Genomic DNA, 14,003 nt, shown 5'->3' with positions numbered 1-14,003 from the left:
GACTTCGAAGGAAACCTAACTATCAATTTTTCACATAAGTATATTTGGGATGTTGTAATCTTCATGCTTCATACCGAAGGGTATTAGTGATGTTAATGGGGAGAAATGGTTTAGCCAGAGAATCAAATTGTTGCTATTATGTTAAACTGTGTCATCATCATCATCATCGTTTAACGTCCGCTTTCCATGCTAGCATGGGTTGGATGATTTTGACTGAGGGCTGGCGAACCAGATGGCTGCACCAAGCTTCAATCTTGATCTGGCAGAGTTTCTACAGCTGGATGCCCTTCTTAATGCCAACCACTCTGATATTGTCGTGGGTGCTTTTATGTGCCAGTCAGGTGGCACTGGCAATGACCTCGCTCGAATCTTTTACACATGCCACCGGTGCGGGTGCCAGTAAGGCGATGCTGGTAACGATCACGCTCGAATGATGTTTTTTACGTGCCACCAGCATAGAGGCCAGATAGCCACTCTGGCAACGATCACGCTCAGATGGTGCTCTTAACACCCTACTAGCATGGGGCTCGAGTGCCAGTAGTGCAACACTGGTGATGATCATGCTCGAGTGGTGCCTTTTAAGTGCCACTGGCACGGAAGCCGGTTAGCCGCTCTGTCAATGACCATACTCGTATGGTGCTCTTTGCACCCCACTGTAGTATGTCTAAATTTGGCCAAAGGCATTTTTTACAATATTTCTTTTTGCTTGCAGTAGCTGGTTCTTTTGGTCAAACTGTTGTATCTCCAGCTGATTCAGATGCCAAGATATCAAAAATTGTCAAAGTGTAGTTCAATGGTTTTGCTATGGAATGGTGAAACTATTTTTTTGTTTTATGAAAAAGCAGCGTTTTGGACTTACGACACTTTTGCATAATAGCAATGAAATCAAAGTATCTTGTTTTATCAGACTGGGAACTTACCTATAATTTGCATCACTAAGCTATTTTTTTTCTCTTCTACTTGTTTCTGTCGTTTGACTGCTGCCATGCTGGAGCGCCGCCTTTAGTCAAACAAATCGACCCCAGAGCTTATTCTTTGTGAGCTTAGTACTTATTCTATCGGTCTCTTTTGCCGAACTGCTAAGTTACGGGGATGTAAACACACCAACATCGGTTGTCAAGAGATGTTGGGGAGACAAACACACACACACATACATGACAGGCTTCTTTCAGTTTCCGCTTCCCAAATCCACTCACAAGGCTTTGGTCAGCCCGAGGCTATAGTAGAAGACACTTGCCCAAGGTGCCACGCAGTGGGACTGAACCCGGAACCATGTGGTTGGTAAATAAGCTACTTACCACACAACCACTCCTGCGCCTTTCCATACATATGTCTGTAGTATGTATGAACTGTTAAGGACAAATTGAACTGTGTCTTATATGTTTGTGTGTGTGTGAGATTGTGTGTGACTGACCTTGTGTATTGATCATGTATGTGAAATTATGGCTGTGTGTGTACATGTGTATATAAAGCTGTGTGTGTGAGAATATATCATCATCATTTAATGTCCATGTTCCATGCTGGCTTGAGTGAGACATTTTTCATCAGATCTTATAATCAGATATTGCAGAACAATCATATTGGAGTATGATAAGGCTGCATGTTGGCAGAATAGTTTTGCACACCAGGTAAAATACTTAGCTGCATTTCATGTCTTTACATTCTGAGTTAAGATTCTACAATGGTCAATTTTGCTTTTCATCCTTTTGGGATTGATAAAATATGTACCAGTTGAGCACTGGGGTTGATGCAATCAACTTATCCCCTCCCCCGAAATTGCTGGCTTTGTGCCAAAATTTGAAAGCAATATCAGAGTACTAAAAGTAACATATTACAGTATAATGAATAAGGTGTTATTGTATAATAAATAATGCTTCGCAGTATGATAAGATGTATAATGAATATATAATGTATAATAAGATGTATAATAAATTAATAAATAATTATTGTATGATAAATGAAATATTACAGAATGATAAATATAATATTAAAGATATAATAAAGAAAATTCCAGCGCCGCTTTGACTTGCCAGCGCTGCCTTGACTGGCTTCTGTGCCGGTGGCACGTAAAAAGCACCATTCAAATGTGGCTGATGCCAGCGCCACCTTGACTGGCTTCCGTGCTGGTGACATATAAAAAGCACCAACTGATCGTGGTCGCTGCCAGCCTCCCCTGGTACCTGTGCTGGTGGCATGTAAAAAACACCCACTACACTCATGGAATGGTTGGTGTTAGGAAAGTCATCCAGCTGTAGAAACACTGCCAGATCAGACTGAGCCTGGTGCAGCCTCCTGGCTTCCCAGACACCGGTCGAACCGTCCAACCCATGCTAGCACGGAAAACGGATGTTAAATGATGATGATGATGATGAAGATAAGATATTAAGCAAAACAAAGCAAGCAAAATCAAATTAAACAGTCCATATAATTATTTTTGCTTCATTACAATATTTTAAAGTCCTATAAAGTTTCAGTTACCTTTAAAAGTTAGATTTTTGTGTGTGTGTGCAAAAAACAGGAAAGGTAGCAAACAGATAAATTATGGAAGTATTTGAGTTTTTTGAATTTTTGTGTATTTTATATTTGATGATTCAATAACTTTATGTATTTGTTTCTTTTTACTATCTTCAAAGAAACTTCGAAAAGACATCCTTATTATGAAACAATATTTTATCCGTTGCCAATTTGCCCGTGAAGATAAGTTGTTGTTATTGGTAAGTTTGGCTATTATTATTGGGATCTTTACCTTTTGACCTATAGATTTAAAAAATAATTACTGCCGTTGTTTGTCAACGGTGGTGTATTTTTCGTTTGTCATTGTTGCTTATAATATCGTTCGGGTGGAGGCACATGGCCTAGTGGTTAGAGCAGCAGACTCGCAGTGGACAGATCGAGGGTTCGAATCTCAGACCGGGCAATGTGTGTGCTTATGAGCGAAACACCTAAGCTCCACGCGGTTCCGGCAGAAGGTAATGGCGAACCTCTGCTAACTCTTTTGCCACAACTTTCTCTCACTCTTTCCTCCTGCATCTTGCATCTCACCTGCGACAGACTGGTGTCGCCAAGGAAACCAGGAAATCGGCCCTTATGAGCCAGGTGTGGCTTGATAAGGAACAAACAACAAACATGATATCGTTCATGCGTTTGTACTGGTTTTAAGGTTTTAGGTTTTAGGGTTGTCATAAATAACAGTGACAAACGAAATATACACCACCGGAAGTTCTTGTTGACAAACAACAGCAGTAATTTTATTCAGCTGAATATACGTCATTGACTGGTTGAAATTACCGAAATACGAGAACTTTAAAGTGAATTAACTTCGTAAATATAAGTTTTTCTCAAAAATGCTAAGAGTAAAAGATGTTTTATATGACACATTCTACCAGTGTCTGAAGTTTGAAAGTGTTTAGTTACAAAAAATTATTTTTGAAATCTGTAGGTCAAAAGGTAAAGATCCTATTATTGTTGTCATGAACTGTTTATTGATTCTGTCCATCTACCATTCTCCCTTTTAATAACTATGATGATTTTAGAACTTTGTGATACAAAGTCACAAATTTTGTTGGGGTGAGTACAGTCAAGAAAAACTGATTATAGTACTTAAGTTATATCTTGTTGCTGCTGCTGTTGTTGTATAGTCCCCAAGTCATCCCTGAATGACTAGGCTGATGATCAGATGATCAAAGGTGATCTAGTAATGAACCACTTGCCCTTTACGCAGGCATTGCACTTATACTTACACATCATCATCATCATCGTTTAACGTCCGCTTTCCATGCTAGCATGGGTTGGACGATTTGACTGAGGTCTGGCGAACCAGATGGCTGCACCAAACTCCAATCTGATCTAGCAGAGTTTCTATAGCTGGATGCCTTTCCTAATGCCAACCACTCCAAGAGTGTAGTTGGTGCTTTTAAATGTCACTGGCACAAGGGCCAGTCAGGTGCTACTGGCAACGGCCATGCTCAAATAGTGCTTTTTATGTGCCACCTGCACAGGAGCCAGTCCAGCAGCACTGGCAACGACCTCGCTTGAATGTTTTTTACGTACCACCAACACAAGTGCCAGTAAGGTGACACAGGTAAAGATCACGCTTGAATGGTGCTTTTTACACGCCACTGGCACGGAGGCCAGTTTGTTGCTCTGGCAACGATCACGCTTGTTTGGTACTCTTAGCACTCCACTAGCACAAACAACAGAATCTATACAGACCTTTTCTCAACACACTAAGCTAACCAACTCACCTAGACTACTTTGTCCGAACTTTTCCATTTTATTTATTTTTTTCTTACGTTTTCCTGTTCATTCCGCTTGACATCTATATTCTGAAGAAGGGCAATGTCTGAAACATCTCAATTAACTCTTTCCACTTCTCCAAGTTTTAACCTAATAATTCATTGTGTGTGACAGAAGCAGTATTAGTTTAAAATAGCAATCTGCATATCGTACTTAAAGCAGATGCATCATTGAAATCCTAATTCACCTTGATATTTGCCCTGAGATATTATCTCTTATAGACATATAGTATTAAAAAAAAATGCAGAAGTACAAACAAAAATTGTCCAGCTGCTAAATATACATTTCTGCCTCTTTGGGTAGGAGATGCTATTTTCCACCTTGGAAAAGGTCGTGGGGCTGTCTCCTCCCTCTTGTGACTAAGTCATGAAAAAGATAAAAAAAGCAGCAAAAGTACTTAACATTGTTACTGATTTTTTTATTTTTTAAATCTTTGTGATATTAATCATTTACAGATCACCTCTGTTTTACTATAGTCATTCAAACTAAAACCTTCTTTCAAGATTTCATGTTAATATGTCCAAACACAAGCTTAATAATGTCAAAGTTATCAAGTTTTTCTAAGTTCATAGTTTTCAAAATTAGTTGAAACAACACCAGTGTATTTCTCTAGAAATATAGTAACAAAAGTGTAGAGGTGCTGAATACAATGGCTTCTTATTTTGTAGCTTCTCTTCTTATAAACCAGCAACTCTTAACCTGGAGGAATTTTAGGATTCCTGTAAGGAAATTGTGTTTAGGTTGAAACCTTTTTTTTATCAGGAGTGGCTGTGTGGTAAGTAGCTTGCTTACGAACCACATAGTTCCGAGTTCAGTCCCACTGCGTGGCACCTTGGGCAAGTGTCTTCTACTATAGCCTTGGGCCGACCAAAGCCTTGTGAGTGGATTTGGTAGATGAACACTGAAAGAAGACCATCGTGTATATGTATATATATGTGTGTGTGTTTGTGTGTCTGTTCTTGTCCCCCCGACATCGCTTGACAACTGATGCTGGTGTGTTTATGTCCCCGTAACTTATCAGTTCAGCAAAAGAGACCGATAGAATAAGTACTAGGCTTACAAAGAATAAGTCCTGGGGTCGATTTGCTTGATGAAAGGCAGTGCTCCAGCATGGCCGTAGTCAAATGACTGAAAGAAGTAAAAGAGTATACTCACAGTTTTTGTTTGATTTTTCCATGATATTTGAAATTTGCTAATGTGTTGTATTAGCATAAGGCTGTTAATGTTTTGCAATAAATTATAAGGCAGTGAGCTGGCAGAAACGTTAGCATGCCAGGCGAAATGCTTAGCAGTATTTCGTCTGTCTTTACATTCTGAGTTCAAATACTGCTGGGGTTGACTTTGCCTTTCATCCTTTCAGAGTTGATAAATTAAGTACCAGTGTGTGTACTGGGGTCGATCTAATCGACTGCCCCTCCTCTCCCAAATTATGGGCCTTGTGCCTAGAGTAGAAAAGAATGAATTATATTAAATATAAGACTGTTTTTTATTATATCAGTGGATGGTGGATTGCTAAAGAGTGAGGAAATAGAGAAAAAAATGTGAATGAAGAAAAGTGTGACAAGAGTTGTCTTTCTTGTAGCTCTATCATTTCTATTCTCTTTGGGCAAGTGTCTTCTATTATAGCCTCGAGCCGCCCAAAGCCTTGTGAGTGGATTTGGTAGACGGAAACTGAAAGAAGCCCGTCGTATATATATATATATATATATATATATATATATATGTATATGTATGTGTGTGTGTATATGTTTGTGTGTCTGTGTTTGTCCCCTCAACATCGATTGACAACTGATGCTGGTGTCTTTATGTCCCTGTAACTTATCGGTTCGACAAAAGAGACTGATAAAATTAAGTACTAGGCTTACAAAGAATAAGTCCTGGGGTCGATTTGCTCGACTAAAGGAGGTGCTCTAGCATGGCCACCATCAAATGACTGAAACAAGTAAAAGAGTAAGGATCAAGCATACTGTCATTGTTTCATGCTGCTGCATGAAATGATGGCTTCTAAACGATGACCTGTGACTTGCAGGTGAAAAAGCAAGAAAAAAACTAATCTGAAACACGTGAAGCAAAACCAATCTGAAGTGTGTGTGTCAGTGTGAGATTTAGCTATTACTACATTTCATACATTGTTATTGCTCAAAGACAAACTCTTTGCTGAAACACAAGGTTTGTCTTTTAGATCAAACTGCTTAGCTATACAGCATTTCTTTTTTTATTTGTCATATATGTGGAGGCACATGTCCTAGTGGTTAGAGCAGCGGAGTCCCGGTCGAGGGATTGCGGGTTCGATTCTCAGACCGGGCAATGTGTGTGTTTATGAGCGAAACACCTAAGCTCCATGCAGCTCCGGTAGAAGGTAATGGTGAACTTCTACTGACTCTTTCGCCACAACTTTCTCTCACTCTTTCCTCCTGCATCTTGCAGCTCACCTGTGACGGACCGGCGTCCCGTCCAAGTGGGAAACCACATTTGACTGTGGCCATGCTGGAGCACCGCCTTTAGTCGAGCAAATCAACCCCAGGACTTATTCTTTGTAAGCCTAGTACTTATTCTGTCAGTCTCTTTTGCCGAACCGGTAAGTTAGGGGACGTAAACACACCAGCATCGGTTGTCAAGCGATGTTGGGGGGGGGGACAAACACAGACACACACACACATACAATGGGCTTCTTTCAGTTTCCATCTACCAAATCCGCTCACAAGGCTTTGGTCGTCCCGAGGCTATAGTAGAAGACACTTGTCCAAGGCGCCATGCAGTGGGATTGAACCCGGAACCATGTGGTTTGTAAACAAGCTACTTACCACTCAGCCACTCCTATGCCTATAGCAGTTTATTGAAATAGATTTTTCTATGGTTTGATACCCATCCTATCAATAACACTCACCTGTTTCCAAACAGGGTCATATTTTCCATGGTCAAACATGAACAACACTACTTGTATGACTGACACTCATTTACAGCAATCACATGATATCAACACACACGCACACACACACACTCTCACACACACACACTCTCTCTCTCTCTCACACACCACACACACACACACACACACACTCTCTCTCTCTCTCTCACTCTCTCTCTCTCTCTCTCTCTCTCTCACTCACACACACACCACACACACACACACCACACACACACACACACACACACACTAGCTTCTTTTAGTTTCCATCTTGCAGATTCTCTCACAAGGCTTTTCCTGGCCTGGGCCTAAAGTAGAAGACACTTGTCTGAGGTGTTACAGAGTGGGACTGAACCTGAAACCATGTGATTGTAAAGCGATTTTCTTAACCTCTAATGTAGTGGTCATGATGTAGCTTTTTATCATAATCTTTCATTTATATTTTAGCTGCAGAAACGACAACATTTTGTCGAAAATTCCAATATGTTTTCATTACAAGACCTCATAGATGCTGATTCTCAAATATTGCTGCCTGAACTAACAGAAATTGTAAATAGTTTTTTGAAACACATAAAGAAAGCCTGCCAGGTAAGGATTTTTACATGATATAACATTGAAACTTTTTATTTTCAAACTAGCAGTACAGCCCAGTGTTGTTCGGGCTTGTTTTCTTTTCGACCCTTTAGAATTGGAATTTTTGAAAAGTAAAAATTTTGCATTTTGTAGCTTGTTGTTCTCTTTAAGTGAACATTTTTCTGTTTGAAATACATCAAAAAATGACGACACAACAGTCAAAAAATCATAAAAAATAGGGATTTTCATAGAAAAAAAGCACCTTTTTGATGTAAATAATTTTTGGTGTTAACATGGTCCGATTTGAGTTTTTTCTTCTACAGAAGGAAGAGCAAGCCTTCTTCTATCATACTCTCAATTTTGGTCAACTTGTGCCGCAGGGTCTCGGAGGAGATAGTGTTAGTTGAAGACTACCAAACCTGCCATACACAGATAAACTTCAGCTTTATATATATAGATGTGAGGTAGCACTTAAAAAGCACCCTTCGAATGTTGGGCCTCATAGAGGTGATAAGTGACCTAAATGTTTGGTGATATGCTGTGCTTGAGAGGACTTGTCAAGCCAAGTGAAATTGTAGTTGTGGTTGATGCTGGTGTCACATAACTGGCACCTGTGCCAGTGGCATATAAACAGCCCCCACTACACTCTTGGAGTGGTTGGTGTTAGGAAGGACATCTAGCCGTAGAAATCATGCCAAATTAGTTTGGAACCTGGTGGAGTTTTCCAGTTTACCAGTTTCAGGCAAACCGTCTTAACCCATGCCAGCATGGAAAGGAGACACTAAATGATGATGATAATGATGATGTGAGGAAAAGGTACCCAACTTTTTAGCAGAAAGGTTTTCAATCCTTTTTGACTTCATTGCTCACTGCTTGCGCACTCCACATGGAAGAATTAAAAAAAGCTTGTTATGAATAGTTAGAGAAAAATTGGAAATCTACTGTTGATGAGGTTTTATTTATAGTACTTGCATGTAACAAAATTATGACTAACTTGTTTTCAAAAGCACACATACATTAATCTTTTACTTGTTTCAGTCACTAGACTGTGGCCATACTGGGGCACTGACTCGGAGAACTTTTAGTTGAACGAATCGACCCTAGTACTTATCTCTTTTTAAATCTGGTACCTGGTACTTATTCTATCAGTTTCTTTTGCCGAACTGTTAAGTTACAGGGACATAAACACACTGGCACCTGTTGTCAAGCAGTGGTGGGGGATAAACACAGACACACACACAGAGGATGGGCTTCTTTAAGTTTCCATCTACTAAATCCACTGACAAGGCTTTGGTTGCCCTGAAGCTATAGTAGAAGATACTTGCCCAAGGTGCCTCACAATGGGAGTGAACCAGGAATCGTGGTTAAGAAGTAAACTTCTTACCACACAACCAAGCCTGTGCCTATAATCCATTAATATGGATTTTCTAAAAATATTTAAAAAACCCATGATGCAAGTAAATTCCTTCTTCCCATTCTCGTGATGCGTCATTTGAAAACCACTATTTAAAAATTTCGTTTTTGGATTTGGTTTGCAAGATTCTTTATATGAGTTTGTGTGTTGAAGCATATTCTGTTGTGTCTGGGGAAAGTCATTTTCTTTTTGTGTCTTATAATGTAACACACTCACCAGTAAGACAGAGTCAAGACTACTGAAAAGGTTGCAAGACGCAACAAAAATTTTAGGAAAATAAAAATAAGAAATAAATGGACATTTTAAAATTGTTATGTGTATAAGTAAGACATATTATTCAATTTGCTATCTTATTATACTTGGTTGGTTTAACATTTCTGGAAATTTGCAGAGATCATTCGACCTGTCAGTATAGAACTAGATTTTTAAAATTGCGAAAGTGGTGGAAAAGCACCCATGCCAGTGTTGTGTTAATGCACCTGCGCTAGTGCTGCATAAATGCACCCATGCTGGTGGCATGTAAAAAGTACCCAGCACACTGTTAAGGGGTTGGCATCAGGAAGGGCATCTAGCTGTAGAAACCATGCCACAACAGACAGCTCCCTGTTAGCCAGTTCCTTGTCAAACCATCTAACCCATGCCGGCATAGAAAGCAGATGTTAAATGATGATGATACAGTTGAGAATCTATTAAAGAGAATTTCTGGGACCAAAAGTGTTACAGATTTGAGATTCTTTGGATTTTGGAGGATTTTTATATTTGCATCTATAAAATGGGACAATTTGGGAATGGAGCTCAAATCTAACCACCATATCCATTTGCATTTCGTCACATACATCCTGAATGTAGTTTTATATAAATTCTGAATAATTTTTTTTTATGCTCAATACCATCAGAAACGTAGGATATCAGTCCCCACCTATGACGTTCTGTTTTGATTAAAAGGTTACACAGTACATGTCTGGCATTTGTATTTTATTTTTTACAATACAGGTATTAGGTTTTATGTAGGGTACATAAAAAATTAAAAAACAGTTACATATCATAATGGGATAAAACAGCTGTATCTGGTGGAACCTTCCTAGTGCTTTGTGGACTTTTCTATTTGTTGCATGTTGTATCAGCATTCAAAATAGTTTTCGATTTTGGAGGTTATCGTACAAAAGATGTTGAACGGTATAAAGAACCTGTTTTTGTTAAGTAGTAACTTAGCTAGTGGTTATTTCAGAGAATATTGTAGCTGACAATTATCTCCCTATTGCTTTTTCACAACATCACTGAAACGTTGGAGACCATTATATACACTCAGCTCGTTTTATCTGTTTTGAATTTTATCTTCTCTTTATTAAACCATCAGTCAGTAAAATTTTCACTAGATTTCTTTAAAGATCATGTCACTAGTCTTTCCATAGAAGAATTACAGTAAACACAAAGTTACTGCCCTTGAGTACTGTTTGTATGGAAATCTCATAGCAAATTTTTTTTAATGTATCATCATCATCATCATCATTATTATCATCGTTCAACGTCTAATTTTCTCATTTGGAAATTGAAATAATCTAAGACTAATTTGTTTTATGAATTTCAGCTATGTCGTGCAAAAGGATATACCTGTGAAATCTGTCACAGCAGTGAGGTTCTCTTCCCATTTGACATATACACAAAGTCTTGTGAAACTTGCTCTCAAGTCTTCCACAGGTGAGTTTAATTTATTTAGCTCTGATAACCCTAATATTGATTAGTTTCTGAAAGTAAATTAAATAGTAGCAGATGAGTGTTCAAACTTCCTTCTGTTTCAAAAGTCAGAACTATAATGTAGCTTGATAGAGGCATAGAGAACATTACAGATTGCTATGTGGGATGGGAGAAGAAAAGTGGAGAAAGCAGTTCAAGCTGAAGTAGATTCTATATAATAATAATGATAATAATGAAATTATTGTATACAGTGCTCCGGTGCACCACAACTTGTCAAAAGTGCATATAAAGCATATGCAGTAATGTACAAATGTCTGGAAAGTGAACAGTGTATGAGTCAGATACATGCTTGTGTGTGTATGGAGGGGAGAAAATCAGGTGTAGTGTTCGCAAATCTCAGGAAGCATAGAAGTTTTGAAGGATGCAGTGCTCTGACAACTAACAACTGATACCGGCAGTTTGTTCCATGCTTCAGCAACTCTTAGCATGAAAAAATGTTTCCGAAAGTCATGGGAGCTGTGCTGTTTTCTGACTTTATAAACATGTCCACGGGTGTTAGACAGATGGAGTTGTACAGTCATATCTTGTTCTACTCTTTAGAAACAAAGTAGGGTTGTACATATTGTTGGAATTAAAAGAATTGGCTAAGTTGAAAAGGACAAGTTAAAGAAGGATATTCCCATGGATTTTCCCCTTGTTATTACATTTGAAGAAACTTGTTACCATCTTAGAAATAAAAGGTTTTTAACTTTAACACACCCGGTCACAATTTATTATATAAGTAGGATAATGAACAAAAAGGGAAATGAGGACAGCTTCTAACAATGCAGAGATTAAAGTTGAAAAATCTTTATATTTTAGGCACAAAGGCTCCTCTTTAGAAGTGTACAGCAATCCTGCCCATCCAGCTATCCAAATAGCAGGATCTTTATAGACACACATCTCTTTGACTGTACAGTTCTGAAGATAGGCCTTTGCACCCAAAATATAGACATTTTTCAACTTTCATCTCTGTATTGTTAGAATCTTTCCTCATTTCCCCTTTTTGTTAATTATTCTATTTCTGCCCTATAGTGCTCTTCAAGCAAGTTACAACACTCTTAAATTATTATACATTGATGTAATTAACTGTATAATACATCATCATCATTTAGTGTCCACTTTTCTATGCTTGCAGAATTTGTTGATGCAAATTTTCTACAGCGAGCTTGTCCTTCCTGTCTCCATCCCTGACCTGTTTCCAAGCAAAGTAATATTTCCTCATGGCCAGACATGTTTTTCACAGAAGACCAAAAACAAACAACCTTACTTTGATGATGATGATGATGCTCATTTACAACTGTAGCACATAATGCCTACATAAGGCTACACACACACACACACACACACACACACATGCATATACGACAGGCTTCTCTTTCAATTCCTGATTACTAAATCCTCTCACAAGGCTACTTCCTTAAGATACCATGCAGTACCTCTCTCTTATATTATTCACTCCTTGATTAAGCTGGTATTCATTTCATTGACAAGAGAAAGATAAGAAGAAAAGCCAAACATGTGATTTGCACTGAGAACTTAAGAAGGGAGATAACTGGATAATAAAATTCATAATTTAGTGCTTGACTAAGTCTTCTGCTCATCACCTTCTGTAATAAAAATGATATCTGATGCTAGTATATGTTTTATATATATCTTCATCATCATCATCAGTTATCATCTATTGTCCATGCTAGCATGGGTTAGACAGTTTGACCAGGACTAGCAAGCTGGTCAAATATATACAACATAGTGATATACTTACCTCATAACTGATCCAATAGTTCAATATCTAGAAGAAAAAAAATTTCAGATCTATGTTCCAAACTTTCAGCCATGACTGTGTGAGTGTGGATGTGTGTGTTGGTGTCTCTTGTCTTGACGTCACTTGATTGCTGTGAACGAATGTCATTTATTCTGTGATAACATGTCTGGCCATGGGAAAATATTACTTTGTTTGGAAACAGGTGAAGGTTGGTGACAGGAAGGTCATCTGGCCGTAAGAAATCTGCCCCAATAGACTCCATCTGGCCCATGCAAGCATGGAAAATTGTGCATTAGAACGATGTCGATAATGATAATTTCTATATTCCATAGTTAAAACAACAAAATATTTCAACTTTCTATTATTATTATTATTTTTTTTTACTTTCAGGAAATGCTTTACAAAACTTGAAAGCTGTCCACGGTGTGATCGCAGAGCTCACCGACAAACATTCACTTAATGCTGCTTTGCTATTGAATAGGGCAATTAAATGGCTTATACATACGTGAATGTATACGCATAGATGAAACACACATGCACAAATATTCACCCCCTTCTTCCACACACACACACACCTGCACGTGTGAATGTATGTATGTATGTGTGTGTGTATATAGATATATATATGTGCGGGTATGTGTACATTCATACATATAGATATGCTGGGTATATTATGTAACTACCCCATCCATATTGTTTGCATATACTTAAAGTGAAAATGCTGACTGAGTAAGTTGACAGGTGTTAAATGGTTATGCAGATTTGTAGCAAATAAAAATTAAAAAAAAAAAGGAAAAAGCATTATGTGATGAAAGTCTGAGTCTTGAGTGTCACATCATATCTATTTTCTATTTTACTAAATAGAAAAGCCAAAAAAAAGACTAAATATCAAAATGTGATCTATGTAACTAAAAATGGCCAAAAGGATGAAGGCTGTTAGAAGAGAACTGTTATTTCTGCTATGAATGGTTACTGGCTGTGGACTAAATAATGGTTGCTTTCCAGAATCTTGCTTGATTCATGTAATTATTTTATAGAAGTTAATTGAATGGTTATAAAAAAGAAGAAAAAAAAAAGAAAAAAAACAAAACAAAACAAAGCAAGACGTAACAAAGAAACAGATAATTGCTTAAAAGTTGATTAAATAAATTGACATTTTTTTTGATTTTGTATTTTTTTGATTTTGTTTTTTTTTTGATTTTGTATTTTTTATTGAAGTTGGTTTGAGTGTAAAGCTTGCACTGGTTATATCGGATATCGAAAACCTTGGCTCTTTGGTGGTAGTTTGTATCTTGTTAATCATATTGTAATCT

The 14,003-nt window shown here is 37.9% G+C and overlaps 1 protein-coding gene across 3 annotated transcripts in view; it reads left to right on the top strand.

The window, feature by feature from the left end:
* The window catches only part of LOC115215620 (differentially expressed in FDCP 8 homolog), a 62,086-nt gene extending 48,307 nt beyond the window's left edge, over window positions 1-13,779 (top strand). For all 3 annotated transcript variants that reach the window (XM_036507219.1, XM_029784854.2, XM_029784863.2), the window contains 4 exons: window positions 2,634-2,714; window positions 7,652-7,792; window positions 10,780-10,889; window positions 13,081-13,779. In XM_036507219.1, coding sequence (XP_036363112.1) covers window positions 2,634-2,714; window positions 7,652-7,792; window positions 10,780-10,889; window positions 13,081-13,150 — 402 coding nt within the window. In that variant the 3' untranslated portion in view covers window positions 13,151-13,779. The remainder of the gene's footprint in view (window positions 1-2,633; window positions 2,715-7,651; window positions 7,793-10,779; window positions 10,890-13,080) is intronic.
* The last annotated feature ends 224 nt before the right edge of the window (window positions 13,780-14,003 follow it).

The sequence above is a fragment of the Octopus sinensis genome, linkage group LG1 (genome assembly GCF_006345805.1).
Source record: "Octopus sinensis linkage group LG1, ASM634580v1, whole genome shotgun sequence".
Lineage (NCBI taxonomy): Eukaryota > Metazoa > Mollusca > Cephalopoda > Octopoda > Octopodidae > Octopus > Octopus sinensis.
The sequence above is the reverse complement of the archived record's forward strand: the minus strand, read 5'-3'. Positions and strand labels throughout refer to the sequence as shown.